General features: G+C 43.4%; 1 protein-coding gene across 2 annotated transcripts in view; it reads left to right on the plus strand.

The window, feature by feature from the left end:
* GMPR2 (guanosine monophosphate reductase 2) overlaps positions 1-20527 on the plus strand; it is a 56187-nt gene that overhangs the window by 9639 nt on the left and 26021 nt on the right. For both annotated transcript variants that reach the window (XM_044273166.1, XM_044273175.1), the window contains exon 3: positions 16146-16265. In XM_044273166.1, coding sequence (XP_044129101.1) covers positions 16146-16265 — 120 coding nt within the window. The remainder of the gene's footprint in view (positions 1-16145; positions 16266-20527) is intronic.

A 20527-nucleotide genomic window follows, 5' to 3' on the forward strand; every position in this document is an offset into this window, starting at 1 on the left:
CACTTCTTGGTGTTTTTAATTTCTGGGGACCTCAGGAATTTCTTTATGCGACATGGCAGCTAAAATCCATGTCTGCCAATTCAGGCCTGCCAGCAAAATCCATATTTTGCTGTTTGACTCTAGATGCCCTGCTGTGCGCCCATACATCATTTTTTGAACATATATGTCCTGTTACCCTTTGGGGAAGTGAAAAATATGGGTGTAAAGCAACTTTTTGGCGAAAAAAATGCAATTGTCCAATTGTTGACAGGGTACAGTATTAAAGTCGCCAAAAAGTAAGGTGGGAATCTGTGGCAGATCTGCAATAAAAGAAAACATCTTCCTAACCAGTAACGGTGAATAAGGTGGAGGAATATATATCCCTATAAGAACGCATTCAACATTAAACAAAGTGCAGTGCAGGTATATATATCTCCCTTCCTCATCAATTCGTCTGGTGATGCAGGTAAACAGAATATTTTTATGAACAAGAATACTCACTCCCCTGGCCCACGAGGGAGTGAGCAAGTGTATGTCAGAGGCAGGGGCGTACATAGAAATCACTGGGCCCCATAGCAAGAATCGAAATTGGGCCCCCATTCCCCGTTTATAGCCCCTCCCACTTCCCATTCCAGGCCTCTCTCTTTGTTCCATGAACTATTCTTGCTGCTGCGTTTTATAATTTATGCCTTCAGGGCCGGATTGGGATTACAAAACAGCCCTGGCACACAAAATAGGTATAATAGATGCAGTGTGTACAGATGTATAGAGTATACAGCAGTGTACTGTTATGTGAGGTACGAGGTATAATAGATGCAGTGTGCACAGGTATATAGTATATACAGCAGTGTATTGATGTGAGGTACGGGGTATAATATATGCAGTGTGTACAGGTATATAGTATATACAGTAGTGTACTGATATGTGAGGTACGAGGTATAATAGATGCAGTGTGTACTGATATATAGTATATACAGCAGTGTACTGATATGTGAGGTAGGAGGTATAATAGATGCAGTGTGCACAGATGTATAGAGTATACAGCAGTGTACTGTTATGTGAGGTACGAGGTATAATAGATTCAGTGTGCACAGGTATATAGTATATACAGCAGTGTACTGATATGTGAGGTACGGGGTATAATATATGCAGTGTGTACAGGTATATAGTATATACAGTAGCGTACTAATATGTGAGGTACGAGGTATAATAGATGCAGTGTGTACAGATATATAGTATATATAGCAGTGTACTGATATGTGAGGTAGGAGGTATAATAGATGCAGTGTGCACAGGTATATAGTATATACAGCAGTGTACTGTTATGTGAGGTACGGGGTATAATATATGCAGTGTGTACAGCTATATAGTATATACAGTAGTGTACTGATATGTGAGGTACGAGGTATAATAGATGCAGTGTGTACAGATATATAGTATATATAGTATATACAGCAGTGGACTGATATATGAGGTACGACCTGTAATTTATACCTCATACCTCACGTCAATACACTGCTGTATTTACTCTATACCTGTACACACTGCATCTATTATACCTCGTACCTCACATATTACACTACCGTATATACTATATACCTGTACACACTGCATATATTATACCTCGTACCTCACATATCAGTACTCGGCTGTATATACTATAAATCTATACACACTGCATCTATTATACCTCCTACCTCACATATCAGTACACTGCTGTATATACTATATATCTGTACACACTGCATCTATTATACCTCGTACCTTACATATCAGTACACACTGCATCTATTATACCTCGTACCTCACATATCAGTACACACTGCATCTATTATACCTCCTACCTCACATATCAGTACACTGCTGTATATACTATATATCTGTACACACTGCATCTATTATACCTCGTACCTTACGTATCAGTACACACTGCATCTATTATACCTCGTACCTCACATATCAGTACACACTGCATCTATTATACCTCCTACCTCACATATCAGTACACTGCTGTATATACTATATATCTGTACACACTGCATCTATTATACCTCGTACCTTACATATCAGTACACACTGCATCTATTATACCTCGTACCTCACATATCAGTACACTGCTGTATATACTTTATATCTGTACACACTGCATCTATTATACCTCGTACCTTACATATCAGTACACACTGCATCTATTATACCTCCTACCTCACATATCAGTACACACTGCATCTATTATACCTCGTACCTCACATATCAGTACACTGCTGGATATACTATATATCTGTACATATTGCATTTATAATACTGTGTAATATATGCAGTGTATGTGTATATACATATATATATATATATATATACACACACACACACACACAGAGCAGTGTATTGATGTGAGACATACAAGGTATAATACTATAGATGCAGTGTTTACAGAAATATGTGGTTAGTTATACATTATGGTCACTGTGTGTGTGAGCTACATGAGGTCACTGTAGCTGTCTGAAGTATTATACATGAGTGAGCAATGAGTAAAAAAAAGGGCATGGAGGGGGGGGGGGGGGGTAAATGTTGAGAAGTGGAGGGCCTCTCTTACCATTCCATTCCAGTCTGTATGGATCAATGCAGAGCTGATTGTGAACTTCTAATTCTTGCTGTTTGGGGTTGAAGGACCTGTGATGATGTCATCATAGGTCCTGGCAGATGTACCTTTCAAAACTAGGAACTACACCATTTTTGGTGCAGTTTCTTTGCTACATCCTGCAGGACCTGTGATGTTGAAGATGATGTCATCACAGGTCCTGGCAGATGCACTGTTCTAACCTGGGAACTACACTTTACACTGTGCAGTTCCCTTACAGGACCTGTGATAACATCATCAAAGGTCCATTAGCTTTAGAAAGATAGACAGAAGTAATTAGGGGGCGGGGCCTCTCCTCCGCTGCGGGCCCCTCTTCCTCACTGGCCCCATAGCAGCTGCGTGGTCTGCCTATATGGTAGGTACGCCACTGGTCAGAGGGGAGTAAGTGCGTTTCCTGTAAACAACAGATCAGAGGCTGGTACTGACTTACACTGTCTAAAACCACTTTATTTTTATTTGGGTCTTCAATCCCTCTCACATTCCAGCTCAAGAGTTTAACAGCACTAGCCATAGTCATCAAATATCAGCAAATTAACAGATAGAGTGTACCTCTTAAGAACCCATTCTTCCCTGACCGCAATCCCTAGAACCCCCCATGCTCCCACCCCGTGTAAACAACTGGAACCAAAGAATGGATACCGACTGCACCAACAGGTCCCCGCAAAAGCTCCCATAACAGGACCGCGGGTTCAATAACAAAAACCTGTCAGCGCTACCGGGCCCAGCCCCAAGGTTAACTTACCCCGTGAGGGGCGAGGTAGTCAAATGCAAAAATAAACTCTAGAACATATAATACGGAACAATAAAAGTAGATTCCACAATCATTGAGGCCTGTAGAGTCCTGACATCCGCCGCTGTTGCTCCCTCGGACTATGTAATTGTAATATTAACTCATTTCTAACTACACCATACAGCCTCCACGGACCCCCCATATTTCTCTTAATAGGAAAGAACGCATTGCAATCAAAATAGAAACTCTAGTACACATCTGTACACATTCTCATGCATGCTCTCAGTACATTATACTCAAATATTCAGTGACGGTGAAGAGCAAAGATGATTCAGTCTCCGTCCACCTGTGGCTCCGCTGCGCGGAGTTGATGCTCATGTCGATCCAGCCAACTCATCGCTTCTCTTGGGTCTTCAAAAAAGGCGGTAGTCCCAAAGGCAACTACTCTCAATTTTGCTGGCTATAGCATTGAGTAAGACACATTGAGTGCTCGCAGTCGACGCTTTATATCCAGAAATCTCATCCTCCTTTTCTAAACATCCAGGGAGTAGTCGGGGAGGAGTGGCACCTTCTGGCCGTTAATAGCTATTGCAGGCATTTCACGAGCCTTTCTGAGGATAATGTCCCGATATTTGTAGTGAAGTATTTTCATAAGCACCGGTCTGGGTGGAGCCCCTGGTGGTAAGGGGCGAGTCAGGACCTGGTGAGCTCTTTCTATTGCGAAAAGTGTGGTCAAGGACTCAATTGCTCCTTAATCCAGTTTTCAAAGAAATCAGTAGGGTTCGGTCCCTCCACTTTCTCCGGCACTCCCACAATCTGCATATTATTTCTATGCAGACGGTTCTCCAAATCGTCCTGTTTGGCCACAATAGCATCCAGCTTACGTGCATGTTCACTTGTTTCTCGTCTGAGAGGTGGTATGGCGTCCTCCAAATCCCCCATGCGGCCTTCTAGAGCAGTGGTGCGTTCTTCCAGCCTTCTTAAGTCATGGCGCACTATGGACAAGTCTTCTTTAATAGTACCCACTTGCATTGTGAGGGCAGTTAAGGATTTACTGCATCTAGTAATGGCTCGCAGGACATCTTTAACCCCTTCAGGACACAGCCTTATTTCACCTTAAGGACCAGGCCATTTTTTGCAAATCTGACCAGTGTCACTTTAAGTGGTGATAACTTTAAAACGCTTTGACTTATCCAGGCCGTTCTGAGATTGTTTTTTCGTCACATATTGTACTTCATGACACTGGAAAAATGAAGTAAAAAAAAATATTTTTTATACATAAAAAAATACCTAATTTACCAAAAATTTGGAAAGATGTGCAAATTTCAAAGTTTCAGTTTCTCTACTTCTGTAATACATAGTAATACCCCAAAAAATTGTGATGACTTTACATTCCCCATATGTCTACTTCATGTTTGAATTATTTTGGGAATGATATTTTATTTTTGGAGGATGTTACAAGGCTTAGAAGTTTAGAAGGAAATCTTGAAATTTTTCTGAAATTTACAAAAACCCAATTTTTAGGGACCACTACAGCTCTGAAGTCACTTTGCGAGGCTTACATAATAGAAACCACCCAAAAATGACCCCATTCTATAAACTACACCCCTCAAGGTATTCAAAACTGATTTTACAAACTTCGTTAACCCTTTAGGTGTTGCACAAGAGTTATTGGCAAATGGGGATGAAATTTGAGAATTTCATTTTTTTACCTAATTTTCCATTAACTAACAAAGCAAGGGTTAACAGCCAAACAAGACTGTATCTTTATTGCCCTGACTCTGCCGTTTACAGAAACACCCCATATGTGGTCGTAAACTACTGTACGGCCACACAGCGGGGCATAAAGTGAAAGGTGCGCCGTTGGGATTTTGGAAGGCAGATTTTGCTGGACTGGTTTATTTACACCATGTCCCATTTGAAGCACCCCTGATGCACCCCTAGAGTAAAAACTCCATAAAAATGACCCCATCTAAACTACACCCCTCAAGGTATTCAAAACTGATTTTTACAAACTTTGTTAACCCTTTAGGTGTTGCACAAGATTTAATGGAAAATAGAGATACAATTTCAAAATTTCACTTTTTTGGCAGATTTTCCATTTTAATATTTTTAAATATGATTTTTGGTTGCTCTATATTACACTTTTTGTGCGGCAAGGTAACAAGAAATAGCTTTTTTGGCACAGTTTTTTTTTTTTTTACAACATTCATCTGTGAGGTTAGATCATGTGGTAATTTTATAGACTAGGTTGTCACGGACGCGGCGATACCTAATATGTATACAATTTTTTTATTTATGTAAGTTTTACACAATGATTTCATTTTTAAAAACCAAAAAAATGTTTTAGTGTCTCCATAGTCTAAGAGCCATATTTTTTTTTAGTTTTTGGGCGATTATCTTAAGTAGGGTCTCATTTTTTGCGGGATGAGATGACGGTTTGATTGGCACTATTTTGGGGTGCATATGACTTTTTGATCGCTTGCTATTACACTTTTTGTGACGTAAGATGACAAAAAAATGGCTTTTTTTACACAGTTTTTTTTTTTTTTTTTTTTTACGGTGGTCACCTGAGTGGTTAGGTCATGTGATATTTTTATAGAGCCGGTCGATACGGACGCGGCGATACCTAATATGTATACTTTTTTTTATTTATGTAAGTTTTACACAATGATTTAATTTTTTAAACAAAAAAAATTATGTTTTAGTGTTTCCATAGTCTAAGAGCCATAGTTTTTTCAGTTTTTGGGCGATTATCTTGGGTAGGGTATGATTTTTGCGGGATGAGATGACGGTTTGATTGTTACAATTTTGACGTACATGCGACTTTTTTTATCACTTTTATTACCTTTTTTGGGAAGTAAGGTGGGCAAAACTTCAATTTCATCATAGTTTTATTTTTATCTTTTTATGGCGTTCACTGTTCGGGTAAAGTAACATGACCGTTTTATAGATCAGGTCGTTACGGACGCGGCGATACCAAACATGTGTAGGGAATTTTTTATTTTTAATCAGTGATAAATGTGTTTTTGGATTTTCACTTTTTTTTTCACTTTTTTCACTTTTTTTTTCACTTTTTTCACTTTTTTTTTTACCCAGACCCACTTGGGTCTGATGTCTGTATAATACAGTACAGTACACTATATAGTGTTTTGTACTGTATTTTACTTACACTTTGTCTGAACAGATCTATTCCTTTAGCACAGATCTGTTCAGCACCATGGACAGCAGGATGCCTGAGAAGGCGTCCTGTTGCCATGGGAACCTTCCCCGTCTGCTCAGTTGTGGCCACAACTGCGCAGACGGGTAAGGAGGGTGGCTGTCTGGGGGCTCTCTTCCTCTCCATCGGGGGGCTGCAAAGGCACAGCAGCCCTCCGATGGGAGAGGGAGGGAGCTCCCTGAGCTGTTAACCTTTTTTCCATACAGCGGTCCGTATGGACCGCGGTATGGAAAGGGTTAAACGGCTGACATCGCATCACAGATGTGAGCCGTTTATACCAGGGTGTCAGCTATGTGCTGACACCCTGGTATACCCACTGGCCACCAACGATTATTCAAGGGGAGGCGAGTGGGGGATCGCGATCCTGCCTGCCGCACCGCCCGCACCCCCTGCAACACGCCCCCCCTTCACCCCGCCGACATGAAATCATTCAGGGGTGCGGGGTAAACATATATATTTTAGGCATCAGAAACTGCAAAAGGCGCAGCATACCGCAGGTCTGAATTGACCTGCGGTTTGTTGCGATCGCCGACATGGGGGGGGGGTCACGGGACCCCCCCCCGCGCATTTAGCCGAGGTGCCTGCTCAATGATTTGAGCAGGCACCTTGTTCCGATCACCGCCGGCCGGGCGGCAGTGATCGGAACAACACATGACGTCATGACGTACGTCATGTGTCCTTAAGAGGTTAAAGTTATCACCACATAAAGTGACACATGTCAGATTTGCAAAAAAATGGCCTGGTACTTAAGGTGAAAAATGGCAGGGTCCTTAAAGGGATTCTGTCTGTTTTTGACCCCCACATTCAAAAATATGGTTATGTGCATGGAGCTCTTGTGATTCCTAATGTGGTCTTATAAGCTAAATCTGTAGGCTCATTTAGTGTAAAAAACGTTTTATCTAACCTGTCATTCATCTCACTAAGGTGCCCAGGGGGATGCTCATGTCTTCCAGATGCCGCCCGCACCCGCCGCCGTTCGTGCCCAGCTCCTCCTTTGCTGTCATCAGCGCCGCCTCAGAATCCTTTGCTACTCCTCCAGCTCTCCCTCAATCCCCCCTCCTTCTTCTCTAACATCCCGCGCGTGCGCACAGGCCTGTGCCTGATGCGCCCGTGCGTACTTCTCCGTTCGGCTTCATTGAGCGAAGTGCGCATGCGCCGGCACTTCGCTCAACCTCCCGATGACCTGAAGGCTGGCGCCAGTGTTCAGGTCATCGGGAGGTTGAGCGAAGTGCTGGCGCCAGTGTTCAGGTCATCGGGAGGTTGAGCGAAGTGGCGGCGCATGCGCACTTCGCTCAATAAAGCCGAACGGAGAAGTCCGCACGGGCGCATCAGGCACAGGCCTGTGCGCCCGCGCGGGATGTTAGAGAAGAAGGAGGGGGGATTGAGGGAGAGCCGGAGGACTAGCAAAGGATTCTAAGGCGGCGCTGATGACAGCAAAGGAGGAGCTGGGCACGAACGGCGGCGGGTGCGGGCGGCATCTGGAAGACATGAGCATCCCCCTTAGCACCTTAGTGAGATGAATGACAGGTTAGATAAAACGTTTTTTACACTAAATGAGCCTACAGATTTAGCTTATAAGACCACATTAGGAATCACAAGAGCTCCATGCACATAACCATATATTTTTGAATGTGGGGGTCAAAAACTGGTGACAGAATCCCTTTAAGGGGTTAAGTATTTGAGATGTTTCTATTTTGCAATTTTTTTTACAGGTCCGGCCACTTTTGGAGTTTAACCAAATCTCACAGAACTTTTATAGGGGTTGTAAAAACATATAGGAAATGAAAAACACCAACACATATGAAGTGCATGGCAACTACTGTATGTTTACATGTGGTATTTGTGTTGTGTTTCCACTGTGCAAAAAATGAGCAGAGTTTTCTTAGTATTTGGCCTTCCACCTAGTCTAGAGACAGTTACTGATATGTGTACTGTAACTGCAGCTGCAGAAGACCACAGTAAATGTAGCACTTCCTGCTCAACCATAGGGCTCATGCACATGACCGTATGTATTTTGCGGTCCACAAAACACGGATGATGATTGAGATGTATCAGTTTTTTGGGGGGCAGACTCATTGACTTCAATGGGTCCGTGGTCAGCATTTTGCAGCCAAGAATAGGACATTTTCTATCTTTTTGCATAACGGACATACTGGGGGAAAGCACACGGATCATCAAAAAATAACAGACGAGCCACCATGCCACTACCTATTGGAATAGTCTAAGTGTAGTTCGCAGCTGACCCACAGGAGTCAGAAACACCGGTGCGAATTACTGAAGGAAAAGGCAAACTTGTATTTGTGAAACTGGTCCGTCAGGGCTGGCAGCAACGGTTCAACACGGTAGTCAGGCTATAGTCAGGGAAGGCAGCGAATGATCAGAGTCGATGAACAGGCAGAGCAACGGTACACAGGCAGACAAACAGATATGCACTTCTTCACTGGAACTCTAGAAAACTAAAACTGAGGCACCGTTCCCGAGAGGAAGGTGCTCTAAGTATTCTCAGGTGTCCAGCCATTAGCTGGAGAGGATTAGTGTAATAATACGCTGGCCCTTTAAAGGGGTTGTCTCACCCAAACAATTAGTGTTAAATGTAACATTACTATGATCATTTTTGCTAATACGTTTCATTTTATGTGATGCATCCTTTGCTTGATATATGAAGATTCCCGCCCCCCTATTTTTGTTTGTCGCCAAAGGGAACCAGCTACCGCTGTAGCACTAACAGAAGTGGCTGCGAAGGGACCAGGCCACACCTTCTATGTGTTTGGAATCTGTCAGGAGTGAGCACGCTCCGCAGCCAGCAGTGACGGAGGGCGCAGCTTGCAGTGCAGAGGCAGGGACCCAAAAGCCCATGGTAGCACTTTGTAGTGCTTCCGTGGGCTTCCGATCCATGCCCCCACTCCGCAAAAGATAGGTGAAGTCCTATCTTCATCGTATCTTGTGGATTGCGGACCCATTTAAGTCACTGGGTACACATCCGCAGCACGGAGTGCACACGGCCAGTGCCCATATATTGCAGACCAGCCTTTTACAGTCCGCAGTACAGGCACGTAGCCGGTCTGGTTGTGCGCATGAGCCCTAAGAGACAGGGGAATGAGGTCTAACAAGAGAGTGCAGGCTGGGGCCTCCAACTGCTACAGGGGCTGGCGGAGACCGGATGGGTGATGCAGATAGCGGGATGGCGGCAGACAATCATGTTACTTTCAGTAGGAGCAAGATAGGATGGGAATCCTGTTGTAACTCTGGTTGCCAACTTACAATCTTGCAGCTGTCACTGGAAAGTATGATGACATTGTGTAATTTTCCTTTACTCTATGCCAGAGATTTACATACTCTGAGTGTGACCAGACCAGCACGGTCACACACTGGGGGCGGTAGTTGTCTGCATCTTTGTCTGATTTATGTTAGTCATCATTCGGAAGCATTATAGAAAAGGTGCTGATTGCAAGAACAGGATCAGCTTGATAACACAGCATGAAGATTCAGATCTAACATGGGCGATGTCTGCAAACGATTTCTGCACTCCACCATACTATAAGGAATTGTGAGCTGAATGAAAAATGAGTGACAATAGTCCCAGCTTGGAATGATTCAGTTAAAGGGGTTTTCTCATCTCAGACAATGGAGGCATATCGTTAGGATATGCCCCCATTGTCTTATAGGTGCGGGTCCCTATATCGAGAACGGAGCCCCGAAAGTGAAGGGGACCACACTGCGCATGCGCAGCCGCCGTCCATTCATTTATATGGGGCCGCCGAAAATAGCAGAGCGCTGGCTCGGCTATTGCCGTCTGCCCCATAAAAATGAACGAGAGCAGGGGCCGTGCATGCGCGGCACGCTCCCATTCACTTCTATGGGAGAGGCGGGGATTAGCGCTTGGTGGTGGACGGTCCCCGGGAAATCTGGGGTCCTCCAGCCACAGCACTCGCCGTTCCGTTCTCGATATAGGTGCAGGTCCCAGTGGTGGGACCCACACCTATCAGACAATGGGGGCATATCCTAGCGATATGCCCCCATTGTCTGAGATGGGAATACCCTTTTAAATGCAAATTGTTGGAGTCACCGAGAATCCTTGTGCTTTCCTCGCCTATCTCAAGCCCTAGTTCTAAGTCTCGTCTGCAGACATGGTTACCTTATAAGTGCAATATGCTGCAGACTCTGCTCCTCTGCCAGTCTTGGCACTAATCTGCTTTGTCTTTTCTGCAGAATATATGAATCCCAGGCAAAATAAAATGTGCTTGTGACACAACCACAAAGTCTGTCCTGGTCCATATCTGTATACAATCGATACTAGAATAATGGGTGAGCACACTTCATTTGGACTTACACAATCTAAAATTGAATTAAATCAAACAGTTGTATAATTCACACGTGTGTAGCACATCATAATACAATTGAATAAAACACTATAAAAATGCTCTAAAATCAAATAGAGAATGCAATATATTCCTCGCAGCACTTCTTATATATGTCAAGGTCCACGCAATTTAGTGGACACTGCCTGAATGGTTGCTATTTCACGCAATAATCAGCTGGCTATATGGTCCCAGAATTCTTGATGGTGTAAATTACAGTCCCATAAATATAAGTCTGCATATAGATACAGACAGATATCCGGAATGTAACTATATCGGTATTCAGGCCCTTTGATGTTTCATCGGTTATTTCAAAGTATGAGTCTCTGGTACTATCATATTCCTAATAGTCGTTGACAATACTTAGTATATACTGTGTCTAGTATATACTATAATGGTTGAAATAGATAATGTCAAGATATAGCCATATAGGTATAATGGAGAGTGTATTCACTTATGTGATGAGAAACTACAAAATGATATATCTCTGCAAGGCAATCACGAACAGTAAATCTGTTTATACCATGAGTCCACAAGAGTAAAAGGAATATGCAGTATACAAAAAAAACATGCACCAAAATAACCGCATGGAAAACGCATGCATAAAAATCGCATGTACAATCCTCATTTTTAAAAGGAAATCCAGTCTTCCACAGTTTGGGTGCTCTCTTGGAAATAAAAGGCGGAGGGAAACAGGTGTTACGATACCACTGATGAAGGGAAGGCTAATTCCCGAAACGCGTCTGGGTTTGATCGGACACCTGTAAAGAGCACCTCCAGAATCATAAGCGTGGCCACCCTATGAAAATTACAGGATACAGGAAAGTCTACCGGAACAATAATACAGACTGAAAGGTACCTTCCTCTGTATTGCGCCGGAAGACAAAAAGGTACGGACGAAACAGAGACATAAGTCCCATCCCAACTCCCACGATAATTCGGGGAAGCCGGCTAGAGGAGTACAGAGCGTGACGCCGGCACTGAACCCGCGCCGCCCGACCCTCGCCTGAATTACATCAACACCGAGGAAGGTAAGAGGAACTTTGCCTAGAAACATATTGACCATTAATGTGGGCCTAAGTATTGTCAACGACTACTAGGAATATGATAGTACCAGAGACTCATACTTTGAAATAACCGATGAAACATCAAAGGGCCTGAATACCGATATAGTTACATTCCGGATATCTATCTGTATCTATATGCGGACTTATAGTTATGGGACTGTAATTTACACCATCAAGAATTCTGGGACCATATAGCCAGCTGATTATTGCGTGAAATAGCAACCATTCAGGCAGTGTCCACTAAATTGTGTGGACCTTGTATAAGAAGTGCTGCGAGGAGTATACAGGGAGTGCAGAATTATTAGGCAAATGAGTATTTTGACCACATCATCCTCTTTATGCATGTTGTCTTACTCCAAGCTGTATAGGCTCGAAAGCCTACTACCAATTAAGCATATTAGGTGATGTGCATCTCTGTAATGAGAAGGGGTGTGGTCTAATGACATCAACACCCTATATCAGGTGTGCATAATTATTAGGCAACTTCCTTTCCTTTGGCAAAATGGGTCAAAAGAAGGACTTGACAGGCTCAGAAAAGTCAAAAATAGTGAGATATCTTGCAGAGGGGATGCAGCACTCTTAAAATTGCAAAGCTTCTGAAGCGTGATCATCGAACAATCAAGCGTTTCATTCAAAATAGTCAACAGGGTCGCAAGAAGCGTGTGGAAAAACCAGGGCGCAAAATAACTGCCCATGAACTGAGAAAAGTCAAGCATGCAGCTGCCAAGATGCCACTTGCCACCAGTTTGGCCATATTTCAGAGCTGCAACATCACTGGAGTGCCCAAAAGCACAAGGTGTGCAATACTCAGAGACATGGCCAAGGTAAGAAAGGCTGAAAGACGACCACCACTGAACAAGACACACAAGCTGAAACGTCAAGACTGGGCCAAGAAATATCTCAAGACTGATTTTTCTAAGGTTTTATGGACTGATGAAATGAGAGTGAGTCTTGATGGGCCAGATAGATGGGCCCGTGGCTGGATTAGTAAAGGGCAGAGAGCTCCAGTCTGACTCAGACGCCAGCAAGGTGGAGGTGGAGTACTGGTTTGGGCTGGTATCATCAAAGATGAGCTTGTGGGGCCTTTTCGGGTTGAGGATGGAGTCAAGCTCAACTCCCAGTCCTACTGCCAGTTTCTGGAAGACACCTTCTTCAAGCAGTGGTACAGGAAGAAGTCTGCATCCTTCAAGAAAAACATGATTTTCATGCAGGACAATGCTCCATCACACGCGTCCAAGTACTCCACAGCGTGGCTGGCAAGAAAGGGTATAAAAGAAGAAAATCTAATGACATGGCCTCCTTGTTCACCTGATCTGAACCCCATTGAGAACATGTGGTCCATCATCAAATGTTAGATTTACAAGGAGGGAAAACAGTACACCTCTCTGAACAGTGTCTGGGAGGCTGTGGTTGCTGCTGCACGCAATGTTGATGGTGAACAGATCAAAACACTGACAGAATCCATGGATGGCAGGCTTTTGAGTGTCCTTGCAAAGAAAGGTGGCTATATTGGTCACTGATTTGTTTTTGTTTTGTTTTTGAATGTCAGAAATGTATATTTGTGAATGTTGAGATGTTATATTGGTTTCACTGGTAAAAATAAATAATTGAAATGGGTATATATTTGTTTTTTGTTAAGTTGCCTAATAATTATGCACAGTAATAGTTACCTGCACACACAGATATCCCCCTAAAATAGCTAAAACTAAAAACAAACTAAAAACTACTTCCAAAGATATTCATTGAGAACATGGTTGTTGTTCAATAATAAAATTAATCCTCAAAAATACAACTTGCCTAATAATTCTGAACTCCCTGTATTGCATTCTCTATTTGATTTTAGAGCATTTTTATAGTGTTTTATTCAATTGTATTATGATGTGCTACACACGTGTGAATTATACAACTGTTTGATTTAACTACACTTTAGATTGTGTAAGTCCAAATGAAGTGTGCTCACCCATTATTCTAGTATCGATTGTATAAACCTGACCAGAGGGTGGGTGTCCCTCTAATTTGTGTTAGCAGCACCTGTTCCTACAATTCGTTTGGAGTGAGCCACCATCTTGAAATCCATATCTGTATACAGTCATGTTAAAGGGGGTTTTCCAGTTTGCATCAACCTCCTGTAAAACAATCATTTATGGAGGTAGATGTAGTTTTTTATATATATATATCTTTTACCTTTATTGCTGCTATCTTCTATTCTGGACTATGGTCACATGACCTTGTAGCTCTTTCTTATTTCCTGTGATACTATGTCCATGGGAGTGTCAGTGATAGGAGAGTGTCTATGTAACTAGCTGGGTGGGAGGAGCTATAAACTAGCTGGGTGTTAGGGATGGTGATAGGGGAGGGTCTATGTAACTAGATGGGTGGGAGGAGCTATAAACTAGCTGGGTATTGTTGAGCATGGTGATAGGGGAGGGTCTATGTAACTAGATAGGGTGGGAGGAGCTATAAACTAGCTGGGTGTTAGGGATGGTGATAGGGGAGGGTCTATGTAAATAGCTGGTGGGAGGAGCTATAAACTAGCTGGGTGTGAGGAGCTATAAACTAGCTGGCTGATAGGGGAGTGTCTATGTAATTAGCTGGGTGGGAGAAGCTATAAACTAGCTGGGTGTTAGGGGCAGTGATAGGGGAGTGTCTAACTAGCTGGATGGGAGGAGCTATAAACTAGCTGAGTGTTGTTAGGGCCAGTGATAGGGGAGTGTCTATGTAACTAGCTGGGTGGGAGGAGGTATACACTAGCTGGGTGTTGTTAGGAACAGTGATAGGGGAGTGTCTATGTAACTAGCTGGGTGGGAGGAGCTATAAACTAGCTGGGTGTTAGGGGCAGTGATAGGGGAGTGTCTATGTAACTAGCTGGGTGTTAGGGGCAGGAATAGGGGAGTGTCTATATAACTAGCTGGGTAGGAGGAGCTATAAACTAGCTGGGTGTTAGGGGCAGTGATAGGGGAGTGTCTATGTAACTAGCTGGGTAGGAAGAGCTATAAACTAGCTGGGTAATGTTAGGGCCAGTGATAGGGGAGTGTCTATGTAACTAGCTGGGTGGGAGGAGCTATAAACAAGCTGGGTGTTAGGGGCAGTGATAGGGGAGTGTCTATGTAACTAGCTGGGTGGGAGGAGCTATAAACTAGCTGGGTGTTGTTAGGGGCAGTGGTGCTAGGGTGAGGGCTATGAAATAGCTGGTGGGAGAGCTATAAACTAGCTGGGTGTGAGGAGCTATAAACTAGCTGGCTGATAGGGGAGTGTCTATGTAATTAGCTGGGTGGGAGAAGCTATAAACTAGCTGGGTGTTAGGGGCAGTGATAGGGGAGTGTTTCTAACTAGCTGGATGGGAGGAGCTATAAACTAGCTGAGTGTTGTTAGGGCCAGTGATAGGGGAGTGTCTATGTAACTAGCTGGGTGGGAGGAGGATCCACTAGCTGGGTGTTGTTAGGAACAGTGATAGGGGAGTGTCTATGTAACTAGCTGGGTGGGAGGAGCTATAAACTAGCTGGGTGGTGTTAGGGGCAGTGATAGGGGAGTGTCTATGTAACTAGCTGGGTAGGAGGGGCTATAAACTAGCTGGATGTTAGGGGCAGTGATAGGGAAGTGTCTATGTAACTAGCTGGGTGGGAGAAGCTATAAATTAGCTGGGTGTTAGGGGCAGTGATAGGGGAGTGTCTATGTAACTAGCTGGGTGGGAGGAGCTATAAACTAGCTGGGTGTTGTTAGGGCCAGTGATAGGGGAGTGTCTATGTAACTAGCTGGTGGGAGGAGCTATAAACTAGCTGGGTGTTGTTAGGGCCAGTTATAGGGGAGTGTCTATGTAACTAGCTGGGTGGGAGAAGCTATAAATTAGCTGGGTGTTAGGGGCAGTGATAGGGGAGTGTCTATGTAACTAGCTGGGTGGGAGGAGCTATAAACTAGCTGGGTGTTGTTAGGGCCAGTGATAGGGGAGTGTCTATGTAACTAGCTGGTGGGAGGAGCTATAAACTAGCTGGGTGTTGTTAGGGCCAGTGATAGGGGAGTGTCTATGTAACTAGCAACAACTGGTTTTCCTTATAGAGCATGAACATAACATGTTGATTTCTGGGTAACTTTTTCATTGGTGTATATATCACTTGTGTTTATATCACTTTTTATATTTTTATTATTTTTTGTTCAGGTGGAACTTTCTCGTTCCTTTACATTCAGGAACTCTGGCCAAAGCTATCAAGGAATTCCAATAATTGCTGCCAATATGGACACAGTGGGCACATTTGAGATGGCAAGAGCGCTGTGTAAGGTGAGGAAGAACCTACGCTAAAATAAAAAGTCAGTCATATTATATACGGTTAACCCCTTAAGGACGCTGCCTTGTAGAATACTCTATTTAAGGCACAGCATTATTTTTTATCTCTGCAATTTCGAAGCTATACATTTTTTTCATCAACTTATATGTTTGAGGGCTTGTTTTATGTGTAGATGTCGATGCAAAAAAATGGCATGCTGTCCTCCATTGATAAAATGTCTGTGTACTGTACATTAAAACACAAAACAAAATGGCAGGCAGCTATGATGCGTTTCAGAGGCGATCTGCCTCCTTCAGATACAAATAGCCTGGTACAAGGCAGAAGTTTAAATAAAGGGGAAAAGAGACCAAGAAACTGTAAACTGAGAATCCGCTGGAAAGGTAGATGGAAAAAGTATGTATGAAGTATAGGTATATATGTAAATCACAAGTAATCATGGATAAAGAAAGTGGGTGTGTGAAAGTGAATGGTGAAAAGTAAATAACACTAATGTGAACCGACTGAAACCCTAGGGCCCGGGGCGGATTAAGTGCATGATAGGCCCGGGGCTGTCTACCCAACTCGCCTACCCCCCCCCCCCCCCCCCCCTTCTCCATTTTAGTTTTAGTTATTTTTTTCTGTATGAAGAGTCTGCGCCACAGTCTCTTCCTAGGCCATGTGACATTGTTCACATGGCCATGGTGCAGCTCTGTCCCATCTGATTGGGGCTGAGCTGTAATACCAAGCACAGTGCTATCAAATGGACAGCGCTGTGCTTGGTAAAGAGCAAAGAGGCTGCAGCGCTCACTGGGACATCGCGGTCTCCTCAAACAGCTGATTGGTGGGGGTGCCAAAGGAGCTGTCAAAAATGAAAGGTGAAATCTGTTGCTATGGGTAACTAACCCATTTCTAATTTACACCAGTTTGATAAATTACCCCAAATGTCCCTATAGTGTCTACAGCAATTATAATGTCCCCTAGAGTGCCCCCAGTAATAATATTGTGCTCCAGGTAATAATGCCTGTATAGTGTCCCCAAAAATAATGTCCTCTAATAGCAATGCCCCCACACTGCCCCCATATAGTGATTTCCCCCACACTGCCCCCATATAGTAATTTCCCCCACACTGCCCCCATATAGTAACTTCCCCCACACTGCCCCAATATAGTAACTTCTCCCACACTGCCCCCATATAGTAACTTCTCCCACACTGCCCCCATATAGTAATTTCCCCCACACTGCCCCATATAGTAATTTCCCCCACACTGCCCCATATAGTAACTTCCCCCACACTGCCCCATATAGTAACTTCCCCCACACTGCCCCATATAGTAACTTCCCCCACACTGCCCCATATAGTAACTTCCACCACACTGCCCCATATAGTAACTTCCACCACACTGCCCCCATATAGTAATTTCCCCACACTGCCCCCATATAGTAATTTCCCCACACTGCCCCCATATAGTGATTAAGTATAGGGTCGCATTGTAAAACACGCCAGTGTCTGAGTAAGATGCTTCTAATATGTTTACAAGCGTTGTAGCTGATTATAAAATTGGAGTCATAAAAAAAAAAAAAAAAAAAAAAAGCTTTTCACACTGGTCTTTTACTCCCCTTTTCTGGCTAATTTAGGATGAGGCTTGCGCCTTGTCATAAATTTGTTGCACTTTCAGCAGTCTGGCAGAAAATCTAGACCAGCCCCTGAGTGGAGTCGTTTTTTCGCCAACATTTACTCCTGTTTCCAGGCTTTGGGTCCATTCACACGTCCTCAATGTGTTTTGCGGATCCGCAAAACACGGACAGCGGCAATGTGCGTTCTGCATTTTGCGGACCGCACATAGCCGGCACTAATAGAATATGCCTGTTCTTGTCCGCAATTGCGGACAAGAATAGGACGTGTTCTATTTTTTTCGAGAACGGAATTGCAGACCCGGAAGTGCGGGTCCGCAAAATGCGGAACGAAATTGCGGACGTGTGAATGGGGCCTTAAATGTTGGTAAACATTGTCAGGATCCAAACCCCCCCAACCTCCGGCACGTTCCTTGCCACACCGTCAACACTACTATGTGTTGAACATGGCGCAAAATTGCCTACAGCTGAAAAAGAGGGATCTTGCAACATTTATACACCAAAAACTGGCATAAAATTTTTTGTACATGACCCCCATTATGTTTAAAATGGACTGTATTATCGACATATGATTTTTCATTCGTTGTTAACCACTTCAACCCCGCTAGCTGAAACCCCCTTAATTACCAGGCCACTTTTTACACTTCTGCACTACACTACTTTCACCGTTTATTGCTCGGTCATGCAACTTACCACCCAAATGAATTTTACCTCCTTTTCTTATCACTAATAGAGCTTTCATTTGGTGGTATTTCATTGCTGCTGACATTTTTACTTTTTTTGTTATTAATCGAAATTTAACTATTTTTTTTGCAAAAAAATGACATTTTTCACTTTCAGTTGTAAAATTTTGCAAAAAAAAACGACATCCATATATAAATTTTTCACTAAATTTATTGTTCTACATGTCTTTGATAAAAAAAAAATGTTTGGGTAAAAAAAAAAAATGGTTTTGGTAAAAGTTATAGCATTTACAAACTATGGTACAAAAATGTGAAAATCTCCGCTTTTTGAAGCAGCTCTGACTTTCCTTAGCACCTGTCATGTTTCCTGAGGTTCTACAATGCCCAGACAGTAGAAAACCCCCACAAATGACCCCATTTCGGAAAGTAGACACCCTAAGGTATTCACTGATGGGCATAGTGAGTTCATAGAACTTTTTATTTTTTGTCAGAAGTTAGCGGAAAATGATGATTTTTTATTTTTTTATTTTTTCTTACAAAGTCTCATATTCCACTAACTTGTGACAAAAAATAAAAACTTCCATGAACTCACTATGCCCATCACAAAATACCTTGGGGTGTCTTCTTTCCAAAATGGGGTCACTTGTGGGGTAGTTATACTGCCCTGGCATTCTAGGGGCCCAGATGTGTGAGAAGAAGTTTGCAATCAAAATCTGTAAAAAATGACCGGTGAAATCCAAAAGGTGCACTTTGGAATGTGTGCCCCTTTGCCCACCTAGGCTGCAAAAAAGTGTCACACATCTGGTATCGCCGTACTCAGGAGAAGTTGGGGAATGTGTTTTGGGGTGTCATTTTACATATACCCATGTTGGGTGAGAGAAATATCTTGGCAAAAGACAACTTTTCCCATTTTTTTATACAAAGTTGGCATTTGACCAAGATATATACCCAGCATGGGTATATGTAAAATGACACCCCAAAACACATTGCCCAACTTCTCCTGAGTACGGCGATACCAGATGTGTGACACTTTTCTGCAGCCTAGGTGGGCAAAGGGGCACACATTCCAAAGAGCACCTTTTGGATTTCACCGGTCATTTTTTACAGATTTTGATTTCAAACTACTTTGCACACATTAGGGCCCCTAAATTGCCAGGGCAGTATAACTACCCCACAAGTGACCCCATTTTGGAAAGAAGACACCCCAAGGTATTCCGTGAGGGACATGGCAAGTTCCTAGAATTTTTTATTTTTTGTCAAAAAAAATGTCTGAATGGAGCCTTACAGGGGGTGATCAATGACAGGGGGGTGATCAGGGAGTCTATATGGGGTGATAACCCCCCTGTCATTGATCACCCCCCTGTAAGGCTCCATTCAGACGTCCGTATGATTTTTTACGGATACATGGATCGGATCCGCAAAACGCATACAGACGTCTGAATGGAGCCTTACAGGGGGGTGATCAATGACAGGGGGGTGATCAGGAAGTCTATATGCGTGATCACCCCCTTGTCATTGATCACCTCCCTGTAAGGCTCTATTCAGACGTCCGTATGTGTTTTGCGGATCCGATCCATGTATCCGTGGATTCGTAAAAATCATACGGACGTCTGAATGGAGCCTTACAGGGGGGTGATCAATGACAGGGGGGTGATCAATGACAGGGAAGGGAAGTGATCAGGAAGTCTATATGCGTGATCACCCCCTTGTCATTGATAACCCCCCTGTAAGGCTCCATTCAGACGTCCGTATGTGTTTTGCGGATCCGATCCATTTATCCGTGGATCCGTAAAAATCATACCGACGTCTGAATGGAGCCTTACAGGGGGGGTGATCAATGACAGGGGGGTGATCAATGACAGGCAAGTGATCAGGAAGTCTATATGCGTGATCACCCCCTTGTCATTGATCACCCCCCTGTAAGGCTCCATTCAGACGTCCATATGTGTTTTGCGGATCCG

Source organism: Bufo gargarizans, chromosome 1 (assembly GCF_014858855.1).
Source record: "Bufo gargarizans isolate SCDJY-AF-19 chromosome 1, ASM1485885v1, whole genome shotgun sequence".
Taxonomy (NCBI): Eukaryota; Metazoa; Chordata; class Amphibia; order Anura; family Bufonidae; genus Bufo; species Bufo gargarizans.